Here is a 15,251-nt window from a genome sequence, read left to right as displayed (position 1 = left end):
GGTGGGGAGTGCCATTCACTTTCTGTTGTTGAGCTACAAGAATAGTGCCAGTAAAAAGGGCGCTGGCTGCCTGGCCAAATCCTGGGTGCCATGTGCGGTTTTTCAGCATGTTGGCTAGTCAGTCATTTGTTTGTTCCCTGTTTGAAGCTGAGCCTTGTTTAAACAAAGCAAAAGCAGTAAGTGTTTCTGCCAGGCTATAGGATTGTGGGTGCGGGGAAAATCCAGCCTTGGGATTTAACCCCTAAGGTTCTATCCGTTGTCTTTAAACAGATGGGCAGACCCAAGATAATAGCACCTCCAAGGCAGAAATTCATGTTATTTAGCATCTTTCCTTCCCCTCCTGCATTGTTTGGTTTGAAGCCCAAGTGCTGATGAGTCAGAAGTGAAAATTTCCTACTCTCTAGTTTCTGATCTTTACCAGGGGTACAGTCCAGGATTGTTCTTATCAATGTGGAAGAGTTTTGACAAGTTTGCAATATGGGCTCCCATCTCTTATTACTAAAGATGGTAACTGACTGCAGGGAATTGCTGTTTCTGTGTCTCTCTCAAGACTACAGTGGAACAAACCAGATGCCTTTGCTTTATTTAAAGATTAAACGTTGCAATGTTAATTTAAGTGGCTAGGTCTGTTTCTTGTTTACCTGACACCTTTCGCACATTTGTGCATTTAAAAAAAATTCTCCTTATGTTACTCTCTTGTCTAACATGTCAGTGGACCAGAGAGCTACAGTACATATATGTATGCAGCAAAAATTACATATGTTTATAATCAAAATATAAGGGAGACTAGAGTGCAAACATGGCGGAAGTGTAGAGTGAACCTCTGGTACGTCATTTCCCACAAGGTCTTTGAAGCTTCATTTCCCTTTCCTTCTTCACAGTGTACTAATGGTCACTTGATGTGCGCTGGCTGTTTTATCCACCTACTAGCAGATGCCCGGCTGAAGGAGGAACAGGCTACGTGCCCCAATTGCCGTTGTGAGATCAGTAAGAGCCTCTGCTGCCGAAACCTGGCTGTGGAAAAAGCAGTGAGTGAGCTGCCATCAGAGTGTGGCTTCTGCATGCGGCAATTTCCTCGCTCCCTTCTGGAGAGACACCAGAAAGAGGAGTGCCAGGACAGGTAAACAGTCTCACCTTCTGTTCAGTGAGGCACGAGATGCTTTCATAACCCCTGAAGGACAACCCATCTTAGCTCATTGCAGTCTTCTCCGCTGGGCTGGGTGTTAGTGGCTGCTCCTCAGACGGCACTGTCCGAAGCAGAGCAGGTAATGCCAAGAAGAGTGTGGTTTAAAATACCTGGCTTAGTTGGAGTGTGAATTTTTTATGGTGCTTCTGAACTGTGATTCTGAACACTAGCGAACAAGACTAACCTGCAGTGTGAGTTTCAGATGGGAGTGTTAGCATGGGTGGCAGCAGGTACAGCTAATGGGAGGCAGTTGGGTTTGGCAGACTTGCCTTGTTCCACACTACAGAAACTGAGTCCCACTTCAAGAATAGGGGCTACCAAGTGAACCCTTACGTACCCAGTCATGACAGCTCTCCACCTTCTCCTGACCGTCCAGAGATACTAGCACAGGCAGATTCAGAACCCCTACTGAACGGTTGGATTGCCCTTCTGCACTATTGAAAGGGAACTGAGTGACCCCTAGTGACGATTATAAAAGCGGCAGGAGGAAGGAACCACATGGCCAGTGGTCTTCTGCTGGAAAATAGCCTTCCAAAGCTTGTAAAACAGCAGGAATTGCATTTTCCTGAGAAATCATCACCGCTGTAGGTCAGGCCAAAAGGTAGCTGGACTGCCTCTTGCTTACAGCTGAGGCTGTTTTGAGAGTTCTCACTTGCTTCCCAGTTGCTGTAGAATCTTCAGTGAAGGGCGTCTCCTCTGGGCTCGTGGCAAGGTGGGGAGGAGGATTTCTCCAGTCTTACAGACCATCTTCCTTAAGGCTATGGTGGGATAACCACATTGAATGTAGGTAACTCTAAACGGACAGATGTTACAAAACCCCAGGGAGGACAGCAAAATGGAGAGCCAGAGAGACTAGGAACATAGGCAGCAAGTAAAATGAGATTACATTTGAGAAAAATACATCAGAACAATAATACCCTAACAGTGAGATGTGTTAGGCTGCAGAATAGTCTTCAAAAGAGGTGCTGTGGAAGGTCTATTGCTGAGGCATCTAAAACAAGGAAACAATGTGTGCTGGCCCCGTGACGTGGGGCTGGAGTAGAACACCTTAGCAGGCTCCCTCTTCTAATGATTGTTGTTTGTAAGGTGGTCTGGCTGCAGGTCACACTCAGTGAGACAGGAAAGTGAAGCTTTTGGCTGGCTTGGCCGCAAGTTGCTTTACTTCCATAGAGTTGTAAAGCAGCACTGAGAGCACAGAGATTTGCACATGATTGTTTCCTGTTGCTTCTATCTCACAGCCTACTGGCAGAGGCAGTGCATTGTCCTAGCCTGCGGCATGCACCCTACCTCCCATCCTTATCTTGTGTAGTTGTGAGCAGCCAGAAGCCTGTGGCATGCTTCTCTCAGGCAGAGCCCACTAGCCCAGAGAGTACTGGCTAGACTGCAGCATGTCAGCTGGGGCAGAAGCTCCGGTTACACAGCGCTGTTGGGAATTCAGACTTACTGAACTGCCTGTCCACATGAGTGCTCCAGCTGTACTGCGATCAAGAGAAATCTAATAAACCAGCCAGGGTTGAGTGTCAGGATTTGGCTGGGAGGCCCCTGGCAGGAAGCTGCTTGTGTGCCCTCTCCGGTAAAATGGCACCATTCCCATCTCCCCTACAGGAGCTATGCCCCAGCTTGGCACTACAGGGCTATGCTGTTGTAGGGGCTTTTTCAGTTTAAAATCCTGCCCACGCGTGGTCGCTGAAAATCCATCGCACTCGTTGCAGTGAAAAGGGAGTCAGCGCTGACGTCTTTTCAAACTCCATTTCAAATTCAGTCCAAAAGGCACCTCCTGTCACTTCAGTTTATGCTCTGTACTTTACGCAAGTGCTTTTAAAAGGGAGTGGTGCTGGTATGGGATAGTTGCTACTTTACTACTCCCCAGAGGGTGCCGCATTTCAGCGGTGAGTGAAGAGAGCCCTGCAAACAGTCCATAGAGTTCTTTGGCATCGCATAAAATGACAGGTGCTAAATAAATCCTGGGGAAGATTTATACTGCAGTAGCGCCCAGAGGCCCCACTGTGTCTGGTGCTCTACAAGCAACACACTAAGATGCCACCCCAGCTTAGGATTACTGACCCCATTGCTGGGACCAGCTGTTTCGTTTGAGCATGAATGACTGCAGCCAAACGTGCTGGCTGGCAAAAGCCTAGGCCTCTTTGGCACGGATGGAGGTTCTGGGATGCCGAGGCCCAGAGGTTTAGTGATGAATTCTGGTAGCCAGTGATGTAGTTACTGTTCCGCCAGGTTGGTCGGGTTTTGCTTTCGGAGGCTGTATTCTGATCAGACAATAAGTCTTCTCATTCATGGAGTGTCATTTGCCATTTGTGCATCTCATTCTGTGGTGCAGCGTCTGTCTACAGAGCAGACAAGTACTCCTGTTTGTGCTCTCTTTGTAACAGGGTGACTCAGTGCAAATACAAGCGGATTGGGTGCCCGTGGCAGGGTCCATACCATGAGCTGACAGTTCATGAAGCGGAGTGCACTCACCCCACAAAGACTGGGAATGAACTGATGGAGATTCTGGATGAAATGGACCAAACCCATAAAAAAGAAATGCAGCTGTATAACAGCATCTTCAGCCTGCTCAGCTTTGAGAAGATTGGCTACACAGGTAATCACTCAGACAGGGCAAAACCAGCCACCACCCAATATTTTCAGTGTCTTGCTTTTGGCACTACTATTCTTGACGTACTGATGAAGCCTGTTTTTCTTATGTAATGCACAGTGCCGGTCTGTAGATCAGAAGAGCTGGGTTTTGCTGAGCAGACAGTGGCCGCGGTGCGTCTGTCCCAGTAGTGCTCTCCGAGAAAGCTTCCCTGTCTGCTTGGCAGTTGGGTTAGCTCGTGTCTGTGTTCCTTGCTTGGTGCTGGGCAGAGATGGAGGGGTAGTCAGCCATGTTAAGAGTTGGCTCAGCAGCAGCAGATTTCATTATCCTGGCGTCGGGTGGGGTTTGGATTCAGGAGGCGAATGCAGGATTTCGGGGCCTCGGAACTGGTGAAGACTGGACCTGTTTCACAGGCTATGTGCTTGGGCTCTGGACAGGAGCTGACCTCAGTTCTTATGGCTCTGCTTCCCTTGATGGCTAGTCCACGGAGCAGCACTTGTGTCGAGTGGGGAGGAAGGCCACTTCCTAGCTGCAGGTAAGGTGCTGTAGTTGCATCCACTGGATTGATGAACAAGACCAGAATAATAAGAATATAAAACCAGTGTTGCCTGTACTGTTTCTTTGTTTTACTGCAAGTGAAAATGAAATTTGACAGCATCCAGCTAACAGACCCCTTATCTGTCATCTGACACATCCTTCCACCTGGAGTCCAGTGTATTAATAACTGCAGTGACCTGCCCGCACACACTGACCCTACGTGATAGGCCTCTCGTTTCCACTGCATGAGAATTACAGCTCCTCACATTCCGTTCTGTTTCCTGTTGTTGGGTCACACACAGTTGGTGAGCTATTCAGAAAGCTTAATTTATCTTTCACGGGGGTCTCCGTGCTGTTGGTTTTATACCCATCTCCTGGAGAGCGCTCTTTGTAATACGTAGTCATTTCTCATATTTGAGTTCCTCCTGTTCTTGCTTTTCCTTTGGGTGAAGAAAAACCCCAGTGCAGAGCTATCTATTGTCTGCCTCAAATGGCAACTCATGAGGGTGGGGAGGGGGGAAAGAGGGATACAAATTAACTTTGAATTAACAACTAAACAATGCAATGAAACATGCAGGGAAGCTGGTTACTTTATTGGCACATCAGTGCTAAAGTCGGGCCCGGAGAATTGCTCTTTAAGATTTGTTTGTGCTTGAGGTACTTGCAGGCAAATAATATGGAAGAGAAACTCTGAAGAGGGTATGGAGGGGAAAGGGTGTGGGTGGGGAAAACACATTTCCCTTACCATAAATATTTAGCAGCCCCACAGAGAGGAGCGTAGAGGGAAGATCTCCTGGTCTCGGCTGGCTTTCCTCCTCCATTCTGAGGAGCAATGGATGCTCTGCTGTCCCAGAAGGGAGCCGCAGGCAGAAGCGTGTGATAACCTCGTATTGCTCAAGGTCTCTGTTTGCCTGTCCCATGTGAGGCAGAAAGGTGATTTTTGTAGTTTCAGTGATAGACACTCTAGCGTCCTGCTGCATTGATCACTTTGTTTTTTAAATCTGGAGCTGAGTCCTTAGTGAAACTTACCGAGGCCGGCGTGTGGCAAATGGATTGTGCTGGGAGCTCAGATCATGAAAAACGGAGCAGTCTTGTTAGCTGATCCACTTAGCCCGGATTCTGTTTTTTCCCAGCATTACATCCGTTGCTGCCAGTGGATACACGTAAGTAGTTGGTGCTGAGGAGGGGAGCGAAGTTCCGTAGTATCTGCACTTGGAGCACCAGGCTGAGCTAGAACCGTTGGCTAGGGAGTGAGATAGTCCAGCTTTGCTCTGCTGCTGCTTTCCGGGTCCAGCCCTTGTAGGATAAGTTAGCTCAGGTGGGCACCTTCGAGAGCAGGGCAAAGCAGTAGCATTCTGTGCTGCAGTGCATGGCACTGGAGAGGCAATCGAGACACTACACCCCTATGCCTAAAGCAGTTACTTCCTAGGAAAAATGTCTTCTCTGTGTAGAGATGTGTGTTAGAAATAATACCTCTTGATCCCTGAAGATACAGCTGGACTCTCGGCTCTTTTATTGTAGGATTCTGTAGTAAAATGATGGTGTATGTCAAAGCACTGAGTTACCAATGCTGTGTAGCTTGAATAACTGATCACCTCCTTTGTCCAGGTGTTGCCTGCTGTGCTTTCCTAATTCTTCTGGAAACTTTGAAGAATATGTAAACCTGTATGAAATGCACCCAAAGGGTTATTGTACCCGTAGTTATGCTGTGAGCTTCCATGGTTTGTACAGTAAAGACTTCACTGGAACGATGTGTTTGTTCAAAAGTGATAGAGTTGACAAAGTCTTTGTGCTGGCAAAGAGTTTATTGGACTGACAGCGGACTGTGCCTTGAAATGGGGGCTGGATTTCAGATTTTAGAGTGCATTTGCAAAAGTAAATTTGGACCACTTCTACCCAATGTATTGTTATTTCTTTATGTATCTGAACCCGGAATTTTCTGTACCTTTGAACCCTGAAGGTCTGTGTTTCACATGCCCTGTTCTCTGGTTTTGCACTGTGGTTGCATAATTGTGCCTTATTACCTTGATTACAGATTTGTATGCATAATCCCAATAAAATGTGCTTTATTATCTGAACTGTATCTTGTCTGCGTGTGATGCTTGTTTTTATGCACTCCAGACCTCAGTTCGGGCACACCCAAGATTTTATACCTAGGATTCGGCTACGGCTTCCCACAAGACTGACCTCACTACACGCTTATTGCCTGTTCCCCCTGCTCTTTCTCCATCAACAGATCACAAAGAAACAAGTGGCAAGGGCCCGTCCATCTTGCCATTCTTGATGGCATGGTTTATAACCAAATTAATGTAGATCATTTGCATCAGTCAGACCCACTTAGGCAACTGACTGATTCTGTGTAATTGTGTGCTGTGTGCACCACCCACTCACCACAAGCTAACATTAGCGTGTCATTTACCTTGTAACAACAAATTCAGACTGATATAGGGAAATACTTCTTTACACAACAACCAGTTGACTTGTGAGACTCTCTGCCACAAGATATTACCGAGGCTAAGAATTCTGAAAAGGATCAGACATTGATATTCAGAATAACTACAGTTACACTAAATATGCAAATATCTACAGCATATAAACCCTCATGCCTCCAGACCTAAACCCATCAGAGACAGGGGATTCACTGTCTACAGATGGGGTTACTTCAGCCTTCCTTGCAAGCATCTGATTCTGGCCATTGTCAGAGAGAGGGTGCTAGACTAGATGGTCCAACCCAGTTTGGCAATCCCTATGTTTATAAGGTGGTCTATTCAATGGATTTGATTGACCTTGTTTGTATTTTATTCTCCCCTCTCCCTTTCCCTCCCCTCAATTTTATGCATCTTAAAAGTGCTTCCTGTATTTACTGTTTTCGATGGACTGTTAAAGTGCATTGAGTTCCTTCCCAAGAAGTCCCATTTCTCCTGACACTGGCTTGGAGTGGTCACCCCCAACCCCAATTGCCTCCTTATGCCATGTCAAGAAAGGTCCTGCACAATAGCTACAGGTAACGTGAGCTCGATTGTTCAGGCTGCCAGCTGCTCTGGTTAATTGTCTGTCTGTGTTTTCTCCCCCGCCCTCTTTTGTTGTGTTGCAGAAGTTCAGTTCCGTCCCTATAGAACCGATGACTTCATCACCCGCCTGTACTATGAGACGCCCAGGTTCACCGTGCTCAACCAGACCTGGGTGTTAAAGGCCCGAGTCAACGACTCCGAACGCAACCCCAATCTGTCCTGCAAGCGCACCCTCTCCTTCCAGCTCATTCTGAAAAGCAAGATCAGTTCCCCCATGGAGTGTTCATTCCTGCTCTTGAAGGGGCCCTACGACGACGTGAAAATCAACCCCGTGATCTATCACTTCGTCTTCACCAATGAGAACAATGAGACGGAGTACGTGCCGCTCCCCATCATCGACTCTGTGGAATGTAACAAACTGCTGGCTGCCAAGAACATCAACTTGCGGCTTTTTATATTCCAGATACAGAAATAGGCAAGGCTGAGTTATGCTGGAAGTTACCAAGAAAGCACCACTGAACCATAGTTACCTCGTACGGCTGCCTGTGCCCGTTGTGATTTCACAGTAATTTGATCATTTTAAAAGGAAAAAAACAACAAAACGTCTGCATGTGTATGCAACAGCGTAAGCAGTCACAGCCTTCCTTCCCTTCCCTTCCCCCATCTTCCCCAGGGACAGACAAGAATGGAGCCAGGTCCGGGTCGAGGACTGGCACGTGGGGGTGACAGCTGGGAAACCTGCAGGTGCTGGCAGCATACCGAGAGCTCTTTGGCATGCTGTGGCGAGGGCAAGTTGGGGAGCCAGCGATCCAAGCAGTTCAGTATATGTGAATAGACAGTTTTGTTGTCCTGTGCACAATCTGCATGTGGCAGCTGGGGGGGCTGTAAGGGAGGCAGTGGTGTTATTTTCTCCCCCTCCTTTCAGATCTCATGTGGCTTGAATGAACTGGATACATTTCAGTTTCCTGTTTTGCTTTTGGGGTGGGGAGCACAGAGACAAGTCTAGCTGTGATTTAGGGCTTGGGAGAGCCTAGTTCATTATTACTTGTGCTGTCTGGTCCTCTGTCTATTGTATCAGTAGAATAAAACAAACGGGGATTCCCACCCCCCCCTTCCAAAAACAAAGCAAAACCCTAATGAGGTGTTTGGGGGAGTTTGTGGCACTTGTGCTGGCTGGGCTGACGCTCCACTCTTCTGTGGGAAGAGGATGGAAGTGGGGAGAAATGACGGAGCTGTAGTGCATTGCATATGAAAGTGCTCCAAAGAACCAGACTCCCCATTTGTGTCTAGTCTGTGTAAACTAACCCTTTGTTCCACGTCCCTTTCGCCCCAAGCTTTGGGTCCAGTGGAGTTAACCATTGCCATGGTTTGTAAATGGAAGTTTAAGATGCAGGGTGAAGACTATGAAAAGCAGACATGCTGAGCATCGCATGATCTCTCACGGGGTTGTGACGTGAACCTCCTGGACTGAGTGGGCTTTCCTGGTAATTCCCAAGCGAAGATGCTCTTGTTCTCGAATAACTTAAGAACAGGTTATTGGAGCATTTTTGTCAGGACTGTGCTAACGGCGAATGGATCAGAACGGTTCAGTGTCCCCTCTCCTTCCCTTCCCCCACAAACACCACCTGGACTGCTGCAAACAAAATACTGTATCTCTAGTTTATTTCGTATTGCACATCATGAAGAAACAATCCCAAGGTCATTTCTACAGTTTCATGCTTCCTCCAGCCCTGCAATATAGCACAGGTTGAGATTTTATCTAGACAAGATGAGGACCTATGTAGAAACCAAACCTAAATTCTTGCAGACTTTTCGGAATGCAGGGTGAAATTCTGTCCCTTTGCAGTTTTGCCAAAACTTGAGTTTCTTGTGAAACAAGAAAAAAGAAACGAGTTGCAGGCTCTTCTAGTAATTATGCAATTTTACAGTGTGAGAATATTTTTTATATATGAAATATATACAGCATGTTTATGGACAGGGATAGTGCAGCCAGTCACCAAATTGTGAAGAGATCTACAGGGATGTTTCACTCGACACTATTTTTAAGAAATGTAAATGTGGGGTATTACTGGTGGTGGATGAAAACACTATCACAAGCTCATTAATGCCGTGTATTCAAGACCAGCCACCCAGTAACTATGCCCACTGAAGTCAGGCTATCTAATTTTATTTTTAAGGAATAACTGGATTGGGTATGATGTAAATCATGGAAACCTCTCGCAGATGCTGCCTACAATGAAGCTATTACTGTTTTACTTTCTGTCATGAAGCTTCTTCTGCCCTGGGTTTTCATTCTGAATCATGTCAGCTTTCCAGCCTAGCTTTTTCACCTCCCACTGGCCGTTCTAAAGGTAGTGGCCACTGGGAGTTCGAGCCCTTTTATTGGTAACTTGATGAGTCTTTCTGCTGTGCCCCATGGAATAGGAGAATGTTTATAGCATGAAGCCTAGTTAATAGTCTTAATAGTGTCTTGAAATCTTAGTGATGTCTTTTAAAGAGGCATCGAGTTTCATAGAGTGACGGTATTACTGCCAGGTTAAAACTTGCTTGTTGAAAATGCTCAGTTAGAGTGGGTGTGAGAGTTACAAAGAAAAAATCGCTCTCCATTAGCTGCTGCTGTGGCTGTCTCGTGTGGAGGTTGGAGTCTGAGCTTATGTGCTACAGGTGCAGCCCCGTCCTTCACGTCTCCCCTCCCTCGCCTTGCGAGCGGGATCTCCGCTGCTAGAGCCCCAAGTGTGTGGAATGTCTAACACTGACTTGCTAGAATTGTAAGCTGTCATTTTACAGAGGCGTCTCCGTCGCTTCAGAGGGATTACACCTGTTATAGCTTTCTTTTGATTAAATACCAAAGAGCCATTTTCCCGTTAGCCCCTTTACTCTTCGTTACTCTCACATGCTACATGTTAGACTGACAGACTAAATAGCATGCAAATGGCCAGTCTATATTTGATGACGGTTTTGAGTGTCTAAGAATGACCCCAACACTACAGTGCCCGTAGAGCAGGTCAGACCACCTTGGAAAACTTCAGAGGAACTTTTTTGTGATGAATGTACATTTTTTCAAAATGGATAGTGTCAGGGTTGCCTGTCTTCTGTGTTAGCAACACTGAAGGTATCACCAAAGACTCCATTTAGTGCTGTTTCCTGAGATCTAGTTGCTTACAGGATAGGTTGGAAGCCAGTTCAGGAAAGATGGTGCCCTCAGGAAAAGCCATTCAGAACAAGTTGGCCGCGATCAGAGTCCCTTGCTTGGAAAAGTCTAGAGTGGAGTCAAACACCAGGGGCAGACTGAGACTTCCCCTTGGTTATGGTAAGGGAACTTGCATCACAGTTGTCTTCCCATTGCCCCAGCCTGCAGTTGTTCAGTTTGTAGTGCAGTTTGTTCCTTTGTGTCAAATGCACAAAGGCTTGTCAAGGAAACAGAAATTCCCCTCACCAGGGGCCGTTGTGTGGTAGCTGACTGGCTCAGCCAGTGCCACATGAATAGAGCTTGTTTTTTTACGAGGTGGAAGAACTCCAGTGCAGTCTGGTACAGGCCACTACTTCCTTCTGTGACTAGCAATAGCTCTTTGAACCTGTCCTTGTTAACTGTTTTGAACAGGACTAGGTATCCACTGGATTATTGATCCTACTGGAGTATCGGGGATTCCAATGTTCTGCAGACCTTCCAGGAGAGGATGGCCAGGTGTGGGTAACGTCAGCATGACGGAGCATGTCATGTTGGGTTACATGGACACTTAGTGCTCTGTCCACTTTATGCAGAGTACGGTGGCACTGTGGCAGGTATCTTCAGAGTAGCATCGCTGGAATGACCAAAAGTGATCTAGAAGTGTCTTGACTATAACCTTTGGGAAGTGAAGACTACCAGCCCTGGCATTTGTGAAACTTAGACTTGCCTTCTCCTAAGGCTCTAAGAAGCTCATGAGTGAAGAGTTGAGTCACCTTGAGGAAGGATTTGCCTATCCTAGTGTAACTGGAAAATACCACGTGTGGCAGATACGCACAGTGCATCTATCAGGAAGGAGTTGCTACATTAAGTCCGGTAATAGAGTATGAGAATTTAGTTAAAGCCACCATGCAAACTGACCAGTGCACAAGGTAGGTATATTTCCCATGTACCAATGCCCTTTTCCCACTGTTGCAAAGGCAGGAGGGTGAGTATTTTCTAGAGTCATTAAAGGTCACCCTAGGAATGTTCTGCAATACCTGACACTTTCCATTTAGTATAGCCTGGAAGGCATTGATCACTCTCTAACCAGTGCCACTGGTTTGCTAATACACCTGGTATGTTCATGTGCTTTCTACTGAGGCAACTGCCTCTTAACCCGGTGACCAAAGAAATCCAAGTTCTGGCATCATCCGTGCGAGGGGTAGAACTTCAGTAACAGCTTCATGGAATGGGCTACTGAGAGGCACAGAAGCGAAACACAAAGGCGCTCTGCATTAATATGAGCTGTTGGAGGGAGGGTGAGAACTATGCATGGCATTAAGGGGTAAAACTTTCCAAAGTAAATGGAGCATATGAGAAACATGTGCTTGGAAATGAACTTCAACAGAAGAAATCCTGTCCCTGAGGAGTTCCCCTTCCATCCTGAAAGCTTAGAGCAACTTGGGGCTTAGTTCAGGGGGAGCCTCTTTCCCAGGAGGCTTGAGAACCCATCAAGAGATGGCAAAGAGACGTCATTCCGTTAGGAAGCTTTGAAGATTCTCCTAGAGAACTTCAGGCAAATCCTCTGGAGAGTTCATTCTGCTGCTCCGAGGATGGGCAGCTGCAGAGATCTTTGTACAGCTTTGTTCTAATGATTCACTTTTTAAAAAATTGGAAATGTTCAACCCCCACGTGCCCCTGATAGGGAAAGACTCATTTTATATTTCTCAATACCGGCTCTTGACGCTTCTGGGTTCGATCCATGTGTAGTTTGCATGCTGGGTTTTCCCCACGCCAGCTTCTTCTTTCAGAAGGTTACCTGGGGACTTACTCATTTTCTAGAACATGGGGAGAATTTGTGGCAACCTCCAAACTTTTCAGGATAGAATAATTTAACCAGGTCGCTTCCCCAATTCCGCCCCCGGTGATTTTAAAGCTAGTAAAATCCTGCAGGTCTGAACTTGTTTGTGGCCTAATCTTAGTACAATAGTCCAGGTTACTATGTTTTCATCTCTGAGAGTGTTTCTCCAGTTCCCTGAGTGTGTAGGGTGAATGCTGGTGAGTTTCTGAGGGTAAATTGTTTCGTATTTGGTAACTCTTGTCCCAAGCAACTGGCTCCCATGGGAGGAGGTAGCTTTGCTTATCTTCATTTGGTTGATGGGAAGAATCTGGCTGTTTTCTGTGCACTTTGCTTTAGATGATGCCTAGTGGCAGGGGAGTCTTCCTGTGCTGCTGTCAAAGGGGGGTGCTCCCGGGCTTGCCCAGCTGAGCACCACACTGGCTACTTTGCAGGGGTTGGGGTCCCCACCTAATTAGTATGTAAAACGGATGCAGCCGTCCTCATCTCTTTGAGGGATGCAGCTTGGGTAGGATGGTTGCCAGTGCACAGTGCTGCTGCTTAGATCAAAGTGTAGCCCTGTAATCTCCATGGCCCGTCTTCCCCATGAAGATAAGGGAAGCCACAGGCATTTTATGCAACACAGGGTTAATCAGTGTCGGAATATTAGTCTTCTCTCCAAAGACAACTCCGGTAGGCCTTGAATTCAGATGGAACAGATTTTTTTAATGCAACTCTCTTCTGTAGATTCAGGCAGGAACCTCCAGTTTGCACATTTAACGAGATTCCTTTAGTCTCTGTGTGATAGTTGCATGAGTTGAGCAGAAGATGTCGTCAGACAGCAACTTTGAGTGAAACGGGCACAATCTCTGAGAGTTCCCAGTATTAAGGCAAATTGAGACCCAGCCCGTCAGCTGTGATTTAATGCAACTCTGCGTCTCCTGCACCATAGGGTGCTTCCCAATAGCAGGCACAGTGCCATGGGCTGCACATGACAAACCTGTCTGGGCAGAGACCCATTACTGTCATCTGATCCTCCCCCGTGTGTGTAGATGTCTCCCTACTCCTCTTTTGTGTCATACTGTTTTACATACTGTTTGCTATGTGCCTTTAATATTGGCCACTGTTTTCAAAGGATGGCTATGGGAAAAGTGGAACCCTTTCCTTTCCCAGGAACGTTCCTCTGCAGCCCTCAGCAGATGCTAGTTGAATGAATGTGTTTGCAGGTCTTCACTGAAGAGGTATTGCCTCTTCCTCTTTCTCTTCTCTTGTTGCCACTGAATGTTTCTGTCCCCTTTTTTTGCCTCTAGATTCCTCTCTCCTGTAAGCGCAAGGCGTTGTGCTTTGGAGTAGCCATGTGTTCCCTGTTTCTGAAAGGTGGGACTGAGATTATTGGTCAGATGCAGACTTAAATTTGCGTAAGCCCGGGCCAGTCTTTGTGGCCCAGGCCTGGGGAGTGATGTGACCAAATTGTGTCTGAATGGGACTGAATGCACAGTCTTCCCCTGTGGTTACTGTTCTGCTTCACTAAGACAATGGCAGGTAATCTCTTTGGAAGCCAAAAGACAGGGCCCTTGTACAGTATTACAAAAGTTCTTGTATATTAGTATTAGTTCTAACAGGGCAAAACGAAGGGAGAAGCAACTGTATATCCACATCCGACCGAAGCATTAGACTGAGAAAAACACATTGCAGTGAGGGGGAGGACCTGGTAAAGTGGGGACTCCAGCTGGGGTTACTCATCAGAGTCCAGCTGCTAGAGTTGGCGTTCCATAAGAGCTGTGTCCATTGCTCCCTTTGGGTTTGCGGTTTTAAAATGCCTTCCTGAATCGGTGGCTGTGTCCGGGAGTCCCTGGCCAGCTGCCAGCCAGACTCAACTGAACGGATTTCCTGGGTGTGATGGTCAAAAAATTCTAAATTATCAAATTTTTTTGCAAAGCTGTTCTCTCTCTCCTCGCCCTCATCCCTAACTCCCTTGCATAGGTCACCCTGTCCTTACTGGACATTGGAAAATTCATACACAGTAGCTGAGCCTTACGTGTCTAGTTCAGTACTAGACAAATAAAGATTGTAGCACGTCTCTTCATGCCAGGGCTGAAGACTGGCAGACCACAAACCTCCTTACAGTATTTACTGTGGGTAATTTATTTAACTAGTGAATGTAGAATTAAAATAATTTAAAAGTTGACGGTTTGTTTGCGGGATCGTATGTCCTCTCTGTAATTGGCCTGGTTTTATTTGTGTTCTCGTTCCTTTAGTTCATTCTATATAGCAGGGCTAGAACGGGCAGGGTGGGGTGCGGGGGGGTGAGAGGGTTAATTCTAACTCTGGGATTCAGCTTGAGGCTGGTGTTCAAAGTAGATGAGGGTGGGTGGGTCTCAGTCTGGCCTCTGGACACGTGTCTCGCAGAACCAGCCCGCAGCTGGCAGGCGAATCAGGGCAGCGTGGGACTGCCGCAAGTCAGGGCTGAGAAGCGCTGCTAGGGCGTTGTCAGAGCACGTGCAGCCCCTGGCTTGGTTACCGCTACCGCCCGCCTCCTCCCGGTGCCTGAGCGCTACACGTGGCGACCCCCGTCTGAGAGGGCTGGTTCTGACGCTGTCGGGAATGATTTCTTCTGTTCCTTTTGTGGTCTGCGTTCTGTTTGAATAGTTTCTGTATGTAACTGTAGTAAAAAACCAAACCAAACCACTTGTGTCTGTGTTTACTTGACCAAACCGTGCTGCCAGTCATCCTCCCTGCTCTCTAGGAGATCTGCCAGCACCGTGGGGTGCAGAGTCTCTGTTCCGTGGAGCAGGCCCACGGGGCAGGTCAGCTTTGCTGCAGGGGCAGCTCCTGACCATTCTAGGTCTGGTGCACTTTGTCCTGTCTCCGCGCGGGGGGCTGGACTAGATGACCTCTCAGGGTCCCTTCCAGCCCTACATTTCTGTGACTCTCCCTGG

At 47.2% G+C, this 15,251-nt stretch overlaps 1 protein-coding gene across 3 annotated transcripts in view; it reads left to right on the top strand.

The window, feature by feature from the left end:
* Positions 1-14,972, top strand: part of ZFTRAF1 (zinc finger TRAF-type containing 1) — a 42,920-nt gene extending 27,948 nt beyond the window's left edge. For 2 of the 3 annotated variants that reach the window (XM_074943698.1, XM_074943699.1), the window contains exons 2-4: positions 882-1,120; positions 3,574-3,785; positions 7,411-14,972. In XM_074943698.1, the coding sequence (XP_074799799.1) occupies positions 900-1,120; positions 3,574-3,785; positions 7,411-7,802 (825 nt within the window). In that variant the 5' untranslated portion in view covers positions 882-899 and the 3' untranslated portion in view covers positions 7,803-14,972. The remainder of the gene's footprint in view (positions 1-881; positions 1,121-3,573; positions 3,786-7,410) is intronic. The other variant, XM_074943697.1, reaches the window with a different exon arrangement.
* Positions 14,973-15,251: the final 279 nt, after the last annotated feature.

Source organism: Natator depressus, chromosome 2, assembly GCF_965152275.1.
Source record: "Natator depressus isolate rNatDep1 chromosome 2, rNatDep2.hap1, whole genome shotgun sequence".
NCBI lineage: Eukaryota > Metazoa > Chordata > Testudines > Cheloniidae > Natator > Natator depressus.
This window is presented reverse-complemented; position numbering and strand designations above follow the sequence as displayed.